At 37.6% G+C, this 12,723-nt stretch overlaps 1 protein-coding gene across 2 annotated transcripts in view; it reads right to left on the reverse strand.

Moving 5' to 3' along the window:
• COL19A1 (collagen type XIX alpha 1 chain) overlaps positions 1–12,723 on the reverse strand; it is a 174,073-nt gene that overhangs the window by 75,768 nt on the left and 85,582 nt on the right. For both annotated transcript variants that reach the window (XM_009094353.4, XM_030235572.2), the window contains exons 13-14: positions 9,070–9,123; positions 8,335–8,370 (exon numbers count right to left, since the gene is read on the reverse strand). In XM_009094353.4, the coding sequence (XP_009092601.3) occupies positions 8,335–8,370; positions 9,070–9,123 (90 nt within the window). The remainder of the gene's footprint in view (positions 1–8,334; positions 8,371–9,069; positions 9,124–12,723) is intronic.

Here is a 12,723-nt window from a genome sequence, read left to right on the forward strand (position 1 = left end):
GGAAATATCATCAAAACTTAGTCTAATTTGGAAAGTAGGTAATGCTGCAATAGTGAGTTTTTAAAAGAATTTGTATTGAAAAAATCTGTAGGATATACCATTTTAGTACTTTAACAGCTAATAAATATTTTTGAAAGTATCAGGAGATAAACACTAATAAAAATTATTTAACTTGAGACAATAGACAAAAAATACTTTAGGAAGTTACAGAAAAATTGGCTAACAGTTCTGCCACAAACTGTAGAAGGGCTAAAATCCTGCCATGTGACTCTGCAGGTACAAAAAACATTTTTAAATACCTGATACATCACAACAAGCATCTGCAGAGACATGGTGAAGGCATTGTTCATAAATGTAATAACTGAGAGAAAGTGCCCAAGAACATATTCACAAAAAAGTGAAGTTTTTATTGTGACCCCCCATGGTGAAACAAAGAATGTTCAAAAAAAAAAAAAGGCCAGCTGAAGTGGCATAGTGAGATTACTTAAAACTCTTATTCATGTTATTTCTCACAGAAGATTATGGTTGATGCCAAGAGAGCAAATTATTAGACAATTACATATATTTTTGGGATCTTGAAAGTTGCTTCAAAACATAGTGGATAGTTTTTGAAGCAGAAGGGTAGACACTTGCCTTATGTACTTGTGGGTAGTGCTGCTGGAATACATTCTGAGCTGGAATACATTTCCTTCTCAACACAACTTAAATATAATACAAAAGTTAGCAAAAATGATGCAGGTCTAATTAAGGAACAAAATTTATTTCATTTATAAACTGGTTTGTGTGTTCTATACACAAGCTACTTTCATCCAGTGTTTCCTCATTATGAATTCCAGCAAACACATGACCTCAGTTTTTACAGAATAAATGCTATTAGATGGGGAGAAAATGTATGTAATTAAGTGAGATAAGTTAAACAAAGACAGAGACAAAGTTTAAATTAGGCATGCAGAAACACCTTGTGATAATGTAAAAATAGATAATTTTAAAATCATTTGAATATGCAAGCTTTTATAATGATAAAACTTGCTACTTCAAAAAGACCCAGCTATAACAGATATGATTTTGCCAAGCAATTTCAAAACATTATGTTGATAAACAGAAAGGTATAGTTCCACTGATACAACATCATTGCTGAAACATTTTTAAAAGCAAACTGGCAGGCAGTTCCCATTGCAAGCAATTGATGTAGTTCTTTTAAACACAGTCCTTGTTCAGGATAAAGAAAAGCTGTCACATTTTTGAACTAAATTTCCAATGATCCCTCTGCAAACTCCACAAGTAGAGCAGCACAGAATCATGGTAATCAGCAATCAGGTAAAAAGTGACCACAAATTCCAAATTCCTGACATAACGCAATGGGTGGTCACAGTGAAAAACTGCCGCATGACTGACTTCAAGAGCACTCTCCAGCCACCCAAATACTGCTTGTGGGATGGATGGTACTGCTGTGGCTGCACTGATGTAAGAGGCGCACAGCATCCCAGACAGGATGCAACAAGATGCAGTCCAACAGGTCTTAAAGGCATCCACCTAATCTGGGGATGTTTGTAGAGGACAAGTTCTGCTGTGCGGGTCACTGTGATCCTTCTACCCCATTTTGAGAATATTTTCCTTTTTGGCCTTTACATATTAAGAGTAAATGACTGTCCTGAGTCTTCCTCTCAGGTAAAACAGACTATCACACTCAGGAAGCAAAGGAACTGAAATATGAATAACTTTCCTCCAGTCAAGATGGTCAAAATGTCAGTTTCTCAGGTATCTTCTAGGCAGTTTACTTGGTGCAATGGTGATCCAGCCCTATGTTGAACCCCAAACAGGAGGATGAGGAAGTGGGAGACCTTAAAATTCAATTACCATAGTTTCCTCCTCTTGCCCACAAGGTTGTCCACCGCCACCCACACGGAAGCTCACAGAGCCTGCAGACACGCCTCACTATTACAAATCTTTTACAATGGGAAAAACAGCACAGGAAAATCACAGAAGGATGACTAATTTCCTGTTGTATTACCATTTATGAGGGAAATTAAACTACCTCTATCTTAAGCATTTCCAAACATGACCTGATCTCAGTCGCATCCTTACTGAAGTACCTTGAGACAGCAAGTGGAAATATTTGTACACCTGCTCAGCCCCTTAGAGTTGCTGCAGTGACCATACTGTTCTGCTGTTACACCACTTTTCTTTCTAAACTGCTTTCAATCCATTAACTTCGACAGAAAAGGAGACAGCATTCAGCAGAAGTATTTCAGTCTGCCAGAAAACAAGATAAACTCCATTTTCTTGATCAGTTTTTACTGGAGCAAAGAAAAAATATGTTCCTCACTGACATTGTTCTTTGGGTTTGGCCATTTCTTTAGCTCTCTCTGTTAATTAACCTTGAAATGTACTTTCCTTCAGAGACAATAATTTGAAAGTGAAATTGAAAGGGTAATTTCACTGAAGTTTACATTCATGAACCGAGTACTTTTAATAAACATAGGTTTATTTGCTAAGCAAAAAAAAGTATAATTAAAATCCTGAGGAGTAAATCAAAATTATTCATTACATTGATGTCTACTGCTTATGGGACAATTTTCAAATCATTATTCTAATGAAGGACATAGAAATCACATTCATGCCAATTTATCAGAGGAAGAATTTTTGAAAAACAAATTTACTGTAAGGTTAAGACTTCAATCTTGCACCTTCACTATCACTATTACTTTATAAAGAAGATAAAAACCGCACTGTAACTAATAAATAACCTTCTCTTTCAACAAAGGGGTAATCTTAATAGCACATGCTCCCATAATTAAAGAGTGCTTTTTGAAGAAGAACACATTTGTAAGTTATAGTGTGGAAGTTAAGCGATCACTATACCTAATGAAAAACAACTAAACAATTCAGGAAATTAATACACTTCATTTAAAAAGCTTAGACACATAAAATTCAAATTTTCCTTAAAGTAAATGTATGAAAAGAAGAGATTTAGAATGAAAGTGTAATTTGCAGTCTATACTTTCTTTAGTTAAATAGGATTACTTTCCTTCATGTCATTACATGGAAAGAAAGAGAAGGTAATATTATTTGCGATGCTTACTACTGGAGAGTGTGTGTCCATTTCCTTAGCTTCACATGAATAACTGAGGAGAAAGCTGTGCAGTCTTAGGCTGATGTTTATTTAGAAAGGGGAGAGCCAAAAGTTACAGTGGAGCTTGCCCAGACCTGAATCTGCAACTTCCTCCCACAGCCGCCTCCACACGGCACTTGTGCACCAGCTTCCTTCGGATCGGTTTAACCAGACCTAGGAGCCAACATTCCAAATATCTGTTTAGTAAGCAAGTCCTGGGGACTTCTGTCTGTGACTGACTTAAGCCTTGGCTTCTGAGTAAACACTTGGTGCCATCTGGGTGACTATTTTATAACTCCTGAAAGGGATAGGTTCGCAGGAACGTACGGACGGACGCTCATTTTCCCCAGGAACTAAAAGCAGCGTATCGAGTGTCGAGGGGAATAGTTATCATATATTTTACAAGGGATGGCTGTGCTACCTTCCCTCACCTGTCACTCTTCTGACACGGCACGCACAGGCTTAAGCTGGGATACCAGAGCGGGCAAGCTGCGGAGCCAGCTGTGACCCTGCAGAACACAGTCCCCAGCTTCTGCCTCTAAATCCCACATCTAGGCAAAACCAAACCACAGAGCAGTACAATCCCTCCTTTTTACTCCCTGAAGGTTCATCAGCTACAGTGAAATTTATCAGGGAACTTAAGCTTTAAACATCCCCCATATTGCTTCATAAAGTGCACATAATAAAGGAAAAAAGTTCAAAATTTAATCACAGCATTTATTCATAAGACACCTGAAAAGTACTAAAGAAAAGAGATATGTAGTACTTACAGAGCAATTCAGAACATAGCAGAGAAATTAGTGACAACATAAAAAAAGGCTGAGAATCAATCATGATTTTGGACTACTCCCATAAAACTACCACCGTAAATGAGAAGAAAAATACATACATATATCTGGACTTGGGGAGTGTTAACTGACTCATAGAAACACAGGAAAACTTTACATCCTTAATAAAAGGGCTCAAACATACACATATATATGTCAAATTTACAATAAAATGTAATTGTATGAATAATGCCCGAGTCAAACAAATATACTTAGAACTCTTGAAATTGCTAATTTCAGTAAGATTCTATGGAAATCCTATAAAATTTATCACATATTTCTTCTTACAGATTAGCATATTTTGCATTACAATGCTGTTTCTTTTCTCTAATTCTTCATGCATGATTGATGAAATTATATTAACAAGACTTATGTATCTACTTTAAATAAATGCACAGAAACACATGGAATTCTAATCCCATCTCTTTCTGAATTCTCTGCTATTGCTACAAGTGAGAAGTTTTGTTAAATGTTAATGCGGTTAGGATTACAGTGTGAAATTTTCTGTTAACTCACATCAAACAGATCCAGAGCTCTACTTTATTTCTCAGATGCACTTTCTGAGCTATGAAATTTCAATTTCAAACTCATAAAATAATTTTTGCATCTTAAAAAGCAGTGCTATTGTTTTACCTATTTTGCAGTTTGGCATATGCTCATCTATCTAATAGGTTGCTACAGCTGTTGGGTATTTGTGAATTCTGCCATACATACTGCCTTGAAGTTTCCCTCATTCCTTATTATAATGGCTATATCTGTCAGCTGAGCACTTAAAAATATATTTTTCCCTCCAAGTACCAACCTCTTCATTCTCTTCTGTATTTTCTCATATTCCCATGTTGCTCATGCTCTGAGCTGTGTAGGGTTTCCTGCTCATCAGGGTTGCACAAACACTTTTAGACACAGAGTCACTGACATATTTTTGACTTTTGCAGGTGCCAGTAGCACAGACAGACAAACAAACAAACAAACAAACACTCTCAAGAATTTCTACTGCATGCTGCTACATACTTGTATAGATTACCTACAGATGACTCTCCATGGACCAACCAGCTGCTGCAGTGAAGCAGTCTCAGTTTTTTGTTACTTTCACACTCCCTGGGCTAAGAATAGATGCATGGAACAGGTCTGTGTATGGGGAGAACATCCTGACCCCCAACAACACTACTGATGGTCTAGTTTATGCTGAAATAAGAATATATGATAGACTTCATGCAGCTTACTCCACTGATGTATGATTTCCATGGAAATACACAGGAATGGAAAAGCTGCACAGGGCAGTAGAGCTCTGTAGGATGCCATCATTTACCACCTGTCTCTGTATGCAATTGCACTGGGGCAGAAGGTCGATGATCCAGGCTCAGTTGTCTAGTCTGAGCAAAACCTGGATCCTTTCAGTATTCCCTTCTTCTCCCTGCCCAAAATTTTGAGGGGGAAGAAGGGAATACTGAAAGGATCTAGTTATATCAGTGAGGATTTAGTTCTAACAGTGTGTCATCATTTTCACTTCTCTTCCCTCCCTGCCCCCAGCATAATTAATTTATCTTTTAGATAAAAATAAATAATTTTCACATTAGGAAAAAATAAAAATTACAGGAAGCAGGGGAGAAATTTATGACATTATGCCTTCATCCCAAATGAATAGAACATTTTAAAACTTTAACAGGACTCCTAATTGAAACACTTAGATCATATTTTGGCTATAACAGCATGAATGGTTCTGACATAGTAAGTTCTCATTAAGTGACACATGAACTGTGATATTATCTGACCTAATATTTATTCACAGCAAGATATGACATCTTCCTTTCATGATTATATATTGTAAGAATCACAGCCACACAGAAGTCACACAAATAAAACCACTCTGAAAACTGAATTTTCCCTTAGCCACCATCACTCATGTAATTAATCTTCTAGCTCTTGCCAAGAGAAACACACAACGATTTACAGTGGCCAAGAGAGAAAGCCTTCCTGCTGTGCTGTGCATTCCCACTCTGCTGTAATCTGTCTTCTAACTGCTAAACCCATTCACACTCACTCTTGTCTACATCACTTACTAACATCCCTCTGAAGACTGTGTCTGCTTTCCTAAAATTTAAATCTTTTCTTTTTAAAAGTGTAAAGGCAAGCATCAGTAAATGTACCGACACAAAGACAACTTGCTGGTCTGGAATCAATGAACTGAAGCATATACAAGGCATTTTGTAATCAAAAAATGCAATTCTTTGACATTCATTTTATGAAATCGGATCACTTCAGGTACAGAAGGAGAAAGTTCAGTCAGCCTGAAAGCAGAGTGCCCTGGCAGCCGAGAGGGATAAAACTGTTCTGGGGGGCATCAGGCACAGACAGCATCATCAGCCAGGCAAGGGAAGGGATTGTCCCACTCTGCTCTACACTGGGGCGGCCTCACCTTGAATATTGTGTGCAGTTTTGGGCACCACAATATAAGAAAGATAAAATGTTCCTAGAGAGTGCCCAAATGAAGGTCACAAGGAGAAAGAAGAACTTTGCAGGGAAGAGCAGCTGAGGGCACTGGGTCTGTTCAGCCTAGAGGAAACTGAGGAGAAACCTCACTGCAGGTACAACTTCCTCATGAGGGGAGGAGGATGGGCAGGCACTGATCTCTTCTCTGTGGTGGCCAGTGACAGGATCCAAGGGAATGACATGAAGCTATGCCAGGGGAGGTTTAGTTTGGGTATCAGGAAAAGATTCTTCACCCAGAGGGTGGTTGAGCACTGAAACAGGCTCCACAGGGAAGTGGTGACAGCACCAGCCCGATAAAGTTCAAGAAGCATTTGGACAGTGCTCTCAGGCATGTGGTGTGACTCCTGGGGATGGTCTTGTGCAGGGCAGGGAGCTGGACTTGATGATCCCTTCCAGCTTGTGGGTCCCTTCCAACTCAGCATATTCCCTCTTTCTTGCTATCATACTACTGACCTCTGAGTATGATTCTTAGGAAAGCTAAGTAACCACAACTGCAACTTAAGACAATGAACATATTAAAAAAAAAAAAAAAAAGATTTAACATATCCAGGTACTTCTATCAGAAGAGATGTACTAATTTTTCAATCACTGACATAAAAATTCTCAAAAAGACTGTTCTGTGGTATTAGAGCACACACCAAATAGACATCCTCAGGTTTCTTCTTGTCCTATCTTCAGACGTATCTGATTCCTATTCCCATGATTCCTTCAAGCCCTGTAAGAATTGTCTAAGGCAAGACATACTCCAGTGCATCTACTACAGTTAAATTGCAGGTTACTAATAATATTTTATTAATATATTAACTCTTACAGCACAGTTTGTATATTCAAGAACTAAAGGACATAAATGGACCTGTTTCCCTCCAGTAAGATATGAACTGCAGCAAAGTGTCACTGATCTTGGGGAAAAACTCATTTCTTCCCAAGAAATAGAGATACAGGATATTATAATTCATAATCCAAAAAAAAAAAAAAGTAGTCTAAAACACAGCAACTTAACTTTGACCCCTAAAGAGCAGAATTTATTTTTATCGTATGGGTCTCTGTTATATCCTTCAATGTTTGTAAGCTCTAATGGAGATCCTGCTGCTACAGTGTTGGAAATCAAGGGAGGGAAAAGACCATGTATAAACTATCTACATTATGAATGACAGTTCTTTTGAAGTTTATTTAGGATTACATGGGTAATATGAACAGTATAGATGTGGCTCATATCACTGAGACTGGGAGAAGAGCTATTCATGTTGAGAAACAACAGTCTGGGAATTTTGAAGCTTTTCTCTTTTTTTTTTTTCTTTTTTTCATTTTTGCCACACACTTTTGCCCTATTTTGAATTGTTTTTGCCCAAATAGACTGTTCAGAATGGAAGGGCTTTTCATATCAGCTCATGAGTGAAACCACTAGAATTCACAGAATTTAGATAGGATTTATTACTTTTATGAAGCAAACAAGACATGCCCTGAAGAGTTTTGGGGACATTTTTCTTCAGGCTTTGTACATGCTTGGGGTCCGGATTGCAAGGAAATTAAGAACATTTTCTACCATCCATACAGCAGTATCTAGCCAGAATACAATACTCTAAAAGCATTGATAATTTTTGCAAGCTTTTACTGAAAAATGCTTTTCCTTTAACAAACAAGGGAATTCCTTAACTGAAACAAGTCTCTACTATTTATACATGGAATAAACAAGATAATATCCTTGTTAGCATTTGGGAGGAAACAAGATGCTTTAAACCTGTTCATTTTCTTCTATTTACAGAATTCCCTGCACAAGTCCTACAGCAAATGCAGAGGCACTGTGAAGAAAGGGACTTTTAAACTTCTTAGTGGGAGTATACACATTGCAAACTAGTGAAAAACATGCAGCATTTCTTTTGGCTGTTTTTCTTTACATGTACTCACACTCAAGGCAGCTGGTCCTGGAGGTCCTGCATCTCCCTGGTTGAAACAGGAGAGGAAGTAAATCAACAATCTCTTTAGTTATGCATATTTAACCTCTAGACCTTTTAGAGAATATACATCACTGCAGAAGTGATTTCAGTACAATCATCAAACATGTTGATTATGAAAATATGTGAGTAAAGTGATATTCTTCTCCAGTAATAGCAGAGATATACACAGTTCACCACAGGTTAAAGGGAAAAAAAAGTGCCAGGCCTCTGCATAAATGAATCACAGCTTAAAAAAAGCAATCCTTCAAACACATTTTCATATGTCAAGTTACAAGCTGCAGCTTACATGCACAAGGTGGCTGCTGAAGCCAGGGTGACAGCTCACATATGTAAAGAAATCTGACTGTGTGAATATTCACAGAATTAGGTCACTGAGGTACAAATCACATCTGAGACCTTCAGGTTTAGTTCATGGGAGCAAATCAGTGCACCCATAGAGCAATTCAGAACACTAAAATTAGGCTCCTGCTCAGAACTCCTTTTAAAATTTGCTGTGATAAAGAGTACTTGTTTTTTGAATTTACAGTTAGCCTGTACTCATAAGGGTTAAAGATTCTTTAACCCTTAAGTTGCACAAATGGCAGCAGTGGGTGTTTGCCACACACAATTATGGCAACGTGTTCAAAACTGGAGAATATCATGCACACTCACATATACATACAACTTAACAGATTTAAAAAGGTACCTTTTCTCCTTTTGGACCAGCCACACCAGGACTACCAGGGTCACCTTTTAGTCCCTGGGAAAAAAGAGAATTGCATATTTGTTGTCATCTGTGAAAAACTACGGGACAAAGTGCTGTAGCACTGTGAAGTAGTATGCACTAAGCAAATAGGCCTTAAAATTCTATCGTGTAATTAGTGCTATCTCAAAATTCTTCATTTTCATTATTTTGTGAACAGAAACACATCTGTCAGAGCCCACATGTGTCTTCAACACATAATTAAACATACACAGCCAATCTACTTTATTGTGCTCCATTATGGTAAGTAGTGAGAAGAAATGCAAAATTCTTTTGCAGTCTTGCATGGCCAAAAAAGATAAAATAGAATATCAGAGAGAGTGCTAGTACATTCACTTGAACTCTGCTAAAATTGGGAAAGAGGCAGAGGTGGGCAGAGAAGTGCAGATTTTATGTTTCAAGTAGTGCTGAACTGATGAGCTCCAGCAAGGTACAGCTCAGAGCTGCTGCACGACTTCCAACACTCTCATGTTCACCAGTGTTCACAAAGGCAAGCAGAGAAATAATCCATTTCCTTCATACCTCCTTCTTCAGTTCTGCCTTCAACAGGACAAGCAATTAGTACTGCCTAGCCATACCCTTAGCATACACAGCCATTCCACACTCCCAGGATCAGAGTGGTTTGGGTTGGAAGGGACTTTTCAAGATCATCTGGTTCAACCTTCCCGGCAGCAAACAGGGACATTGCCAACTGGATCAGGCTGCTCAGAGCCCTATTCAACCCATTCATTAATGTTTCCAGGGATGGGACAGCTACAGCCTCTCTGGGAAACCTCTTCCAGTGTTCACCATTTTCATTGTAAAGTGTTTCCTACTTACACCTGGTATGAATCTACCCTCTACAATTATCTCCTATACAACTCTTCCAGTAAGACGTTCTCACCAGAAGCACCCAAAAATCCCCACAAAATATCTTTAGTACCCAGCACACAATCTTTGCTGTCTTCTCCTTGCTGCAAAACAAATGGAAAAGGGAGGGATTTAAAAATATGCCCAGCAAATTCAAGCCATTCTACAGCAATAAATGAACTTAATTATCATGCTGGACCAAGCTACCAGGAATTAATTTTTATTTAAGATGAGAGATTTGTCTTGTGCCTTCCCTCTGACCACTGCTTTAGTGGCATGTGAGTATTGAAAGTCAGAGACACCTTTACAAGTTCAAAGATTTTACTTAAAAATGAAATGGCAACCATGGAGGCAATACAAGATCCAATCATAATAAGATGCTCCATAAGTAGACCACCATCTTTATTATTCTGGAGGTTAAATAGGTCAAGGGTAGAAAAAATTCATTTACATCTGAATTAGGGTTTACAAACTGAAGTTCTTCCCAGCTCCCTTTTTGTCCTTGCAAACTCTCTTCCTCAGTTTGCAATTATTAGGAAGATAGAGACAACTGGCACGAAAATGGTAACTAACATCTGTGCCTTGGTGGGTACAGAAACATGAAATCAATGAGTGTTCTAAATACTGCGTATTTGTGCAACTTCACTTCCTGCTAAAATTACATTAATTCACCATCTGGAAGGAACATCATTTAGAACTATATGAGCATTTAAGTACCCACTTTGGATTAAATTTGTGGTTGTTGTAAATACCCCTGATTTAGCTTTGATTTGTTCTTTATTAAGCTTGCCAAATATGTAATAGTTAAATCAGAAGTAGTTTTGCTGTTTGAACTTAAAAAATGTAATAGGCAGATGGATTCAAAAACCAAGCCAAAAAATTGCTTTCTTTTTACAATCTGCATATTTATGACATAGCTTTAATATTGTCTCCATTTGCTACATTTTACTTTCAACCTCCTTCTGAAAGAATGCATAAAACACAACCAATCCATATTCCTAAAGCAGTTTTAGGGATTTTTCAGGTATGCAAACTGAATGGATTTGGTTCAAAATCAATACTAGCAAATCAGCCATGGAACAATAGTTATGAGTTTAGGAATTAGCTCCTAGGCTGTATGTTTACAGAAGATAAAAGATAGGGCTAAAAAAAATCTGCAACTCACAGATGGTGGCATATATCTGTGTGTCTCTACTGAATAGAAAATGCAACTGCAGATGAAAGATGCTGAGCCTGAGCCGTGCACTTTCAAACTATGAACCTTATTTTTTCCTAATTGCTGTGTTTAAAGCTTTTAGTAGTGTTTCTGCAAGAGCACCTCAGAGAGGTGTGCAGTCTGAAAGCTACTGCAGAGAAATGACCTTAAATAAATACAATCGACCTCAAATAAAAAGGACAAGGGGAAAGTACATGCTTTACAGGAAACCTTACAGTGTTTGAAGGAGGATTTGAAAGGACCCACTGTTATAGGCCCATTAGAAGTATTTCTGGTTTGCCTACACATTATATATGCATTTAAAAATATTAGAGACTTAGGAAGTTCTAGACATAGTGAATGCTTGCAAAAAACACATCTGGGAATGCACCATGCCTCTTCTTCCTCACAGGAGCCCTTTTGAAGCTGCTGAGAGGTTTAGCTGCTGGCTCACTGTCTCTGAAATGCCATAAGAAGAAAGAACTCCTGTGCCAAGTCAAATCTGTAGCCCCTTTTAGCAGAGTACAGTAGGGTGTCCTGTCTCTGTCAGAGACCAGAACAGGATGCTTCAGTAAAATGAATGTGGTTATCTAAACAGATACAATTTGGATGATTTTAGATCAAGCCTTAAGTTAGAAAAGCTCATTTTCTGCAATGTTTTAGGAGAAAAAGGTCAGCTTTAAAAACAAACAAATTTCTATTGATCTAAGGGGTCTGTTACCATATTTGCCAGAAATTCAGGAACAAATTAAAAATTACTCTTATAAAAGAGAGCAAATTAATTGGGTATTGAATTCTATCCCAGTGTAATTCTAGCTTTTTAGGACCAATATAATAATATACATTTATGAGTTCATGAACAGTCTTCTGCTGAAGCATTTTCTCCTCTGAAAAGATTGCAGCTTGGTCTTTTTACAGGTCATGATAAATTTACATTATGGCTCCTCTGTGGAAACCAAAATGTAAAGTAAGCATTAGAATATGTATATACAAGGCCAACTCAAAGCTAAAAAGATAATCCATTATTACAGATCAGATCAGCTATCTCTGCTGAGGAACAGGGCTTGGGAATACTCTAACCACTAAGAGCAGTCCTACATTTCCTTCACAGAGCAGCCTTAAAATCTAAGTTAACAGCATCAAAGTCAGCTGTAAAATGCCAACCTGGATATGCTGGGATAACTTTTCTAATTTAGCAAAGTGTTTTCATAGCTCCAAACAATACACTTTTTTCTAATTTATGTCTCAGGTACTTTAAAATACTGACACTGCTCTTTTCTCATTAATGGAATTCCAAAACTTCAAACTGGTATATTACTAGAATTCACTGGACCCTAAATTAAATCTACTATCTCCTAATACTTTTGTTTCTAACAGAATTCTCAGACTCTAGATACAAACAAAAATCATCACCAACTACAATTTTTTGAACAATAGGATTATTCTCTTCCTATTCAGGTATTTCCTTGCAATACTAATACTAAGAGAGCTCAAGATTAGCCAGACAGGCCCTGAGGGTGTGAAGGTAAATAAATATTGCTAATACAACAAAA

Source organism: Serinus canaria, chromosome 3 (genome assembly GCF_022539315.1).
Source record: "Serinus canaria isolate serCan28SL12 chromosome 3, serCan2020, whole genome shotgun sequence".
In the NCBI taxonomy this organism is placed as follows: Eukaryota; Metazoa; Chordata; class Aves; order Passeriformes; family Fringillidae; genus Serinus; species Serinus canaria.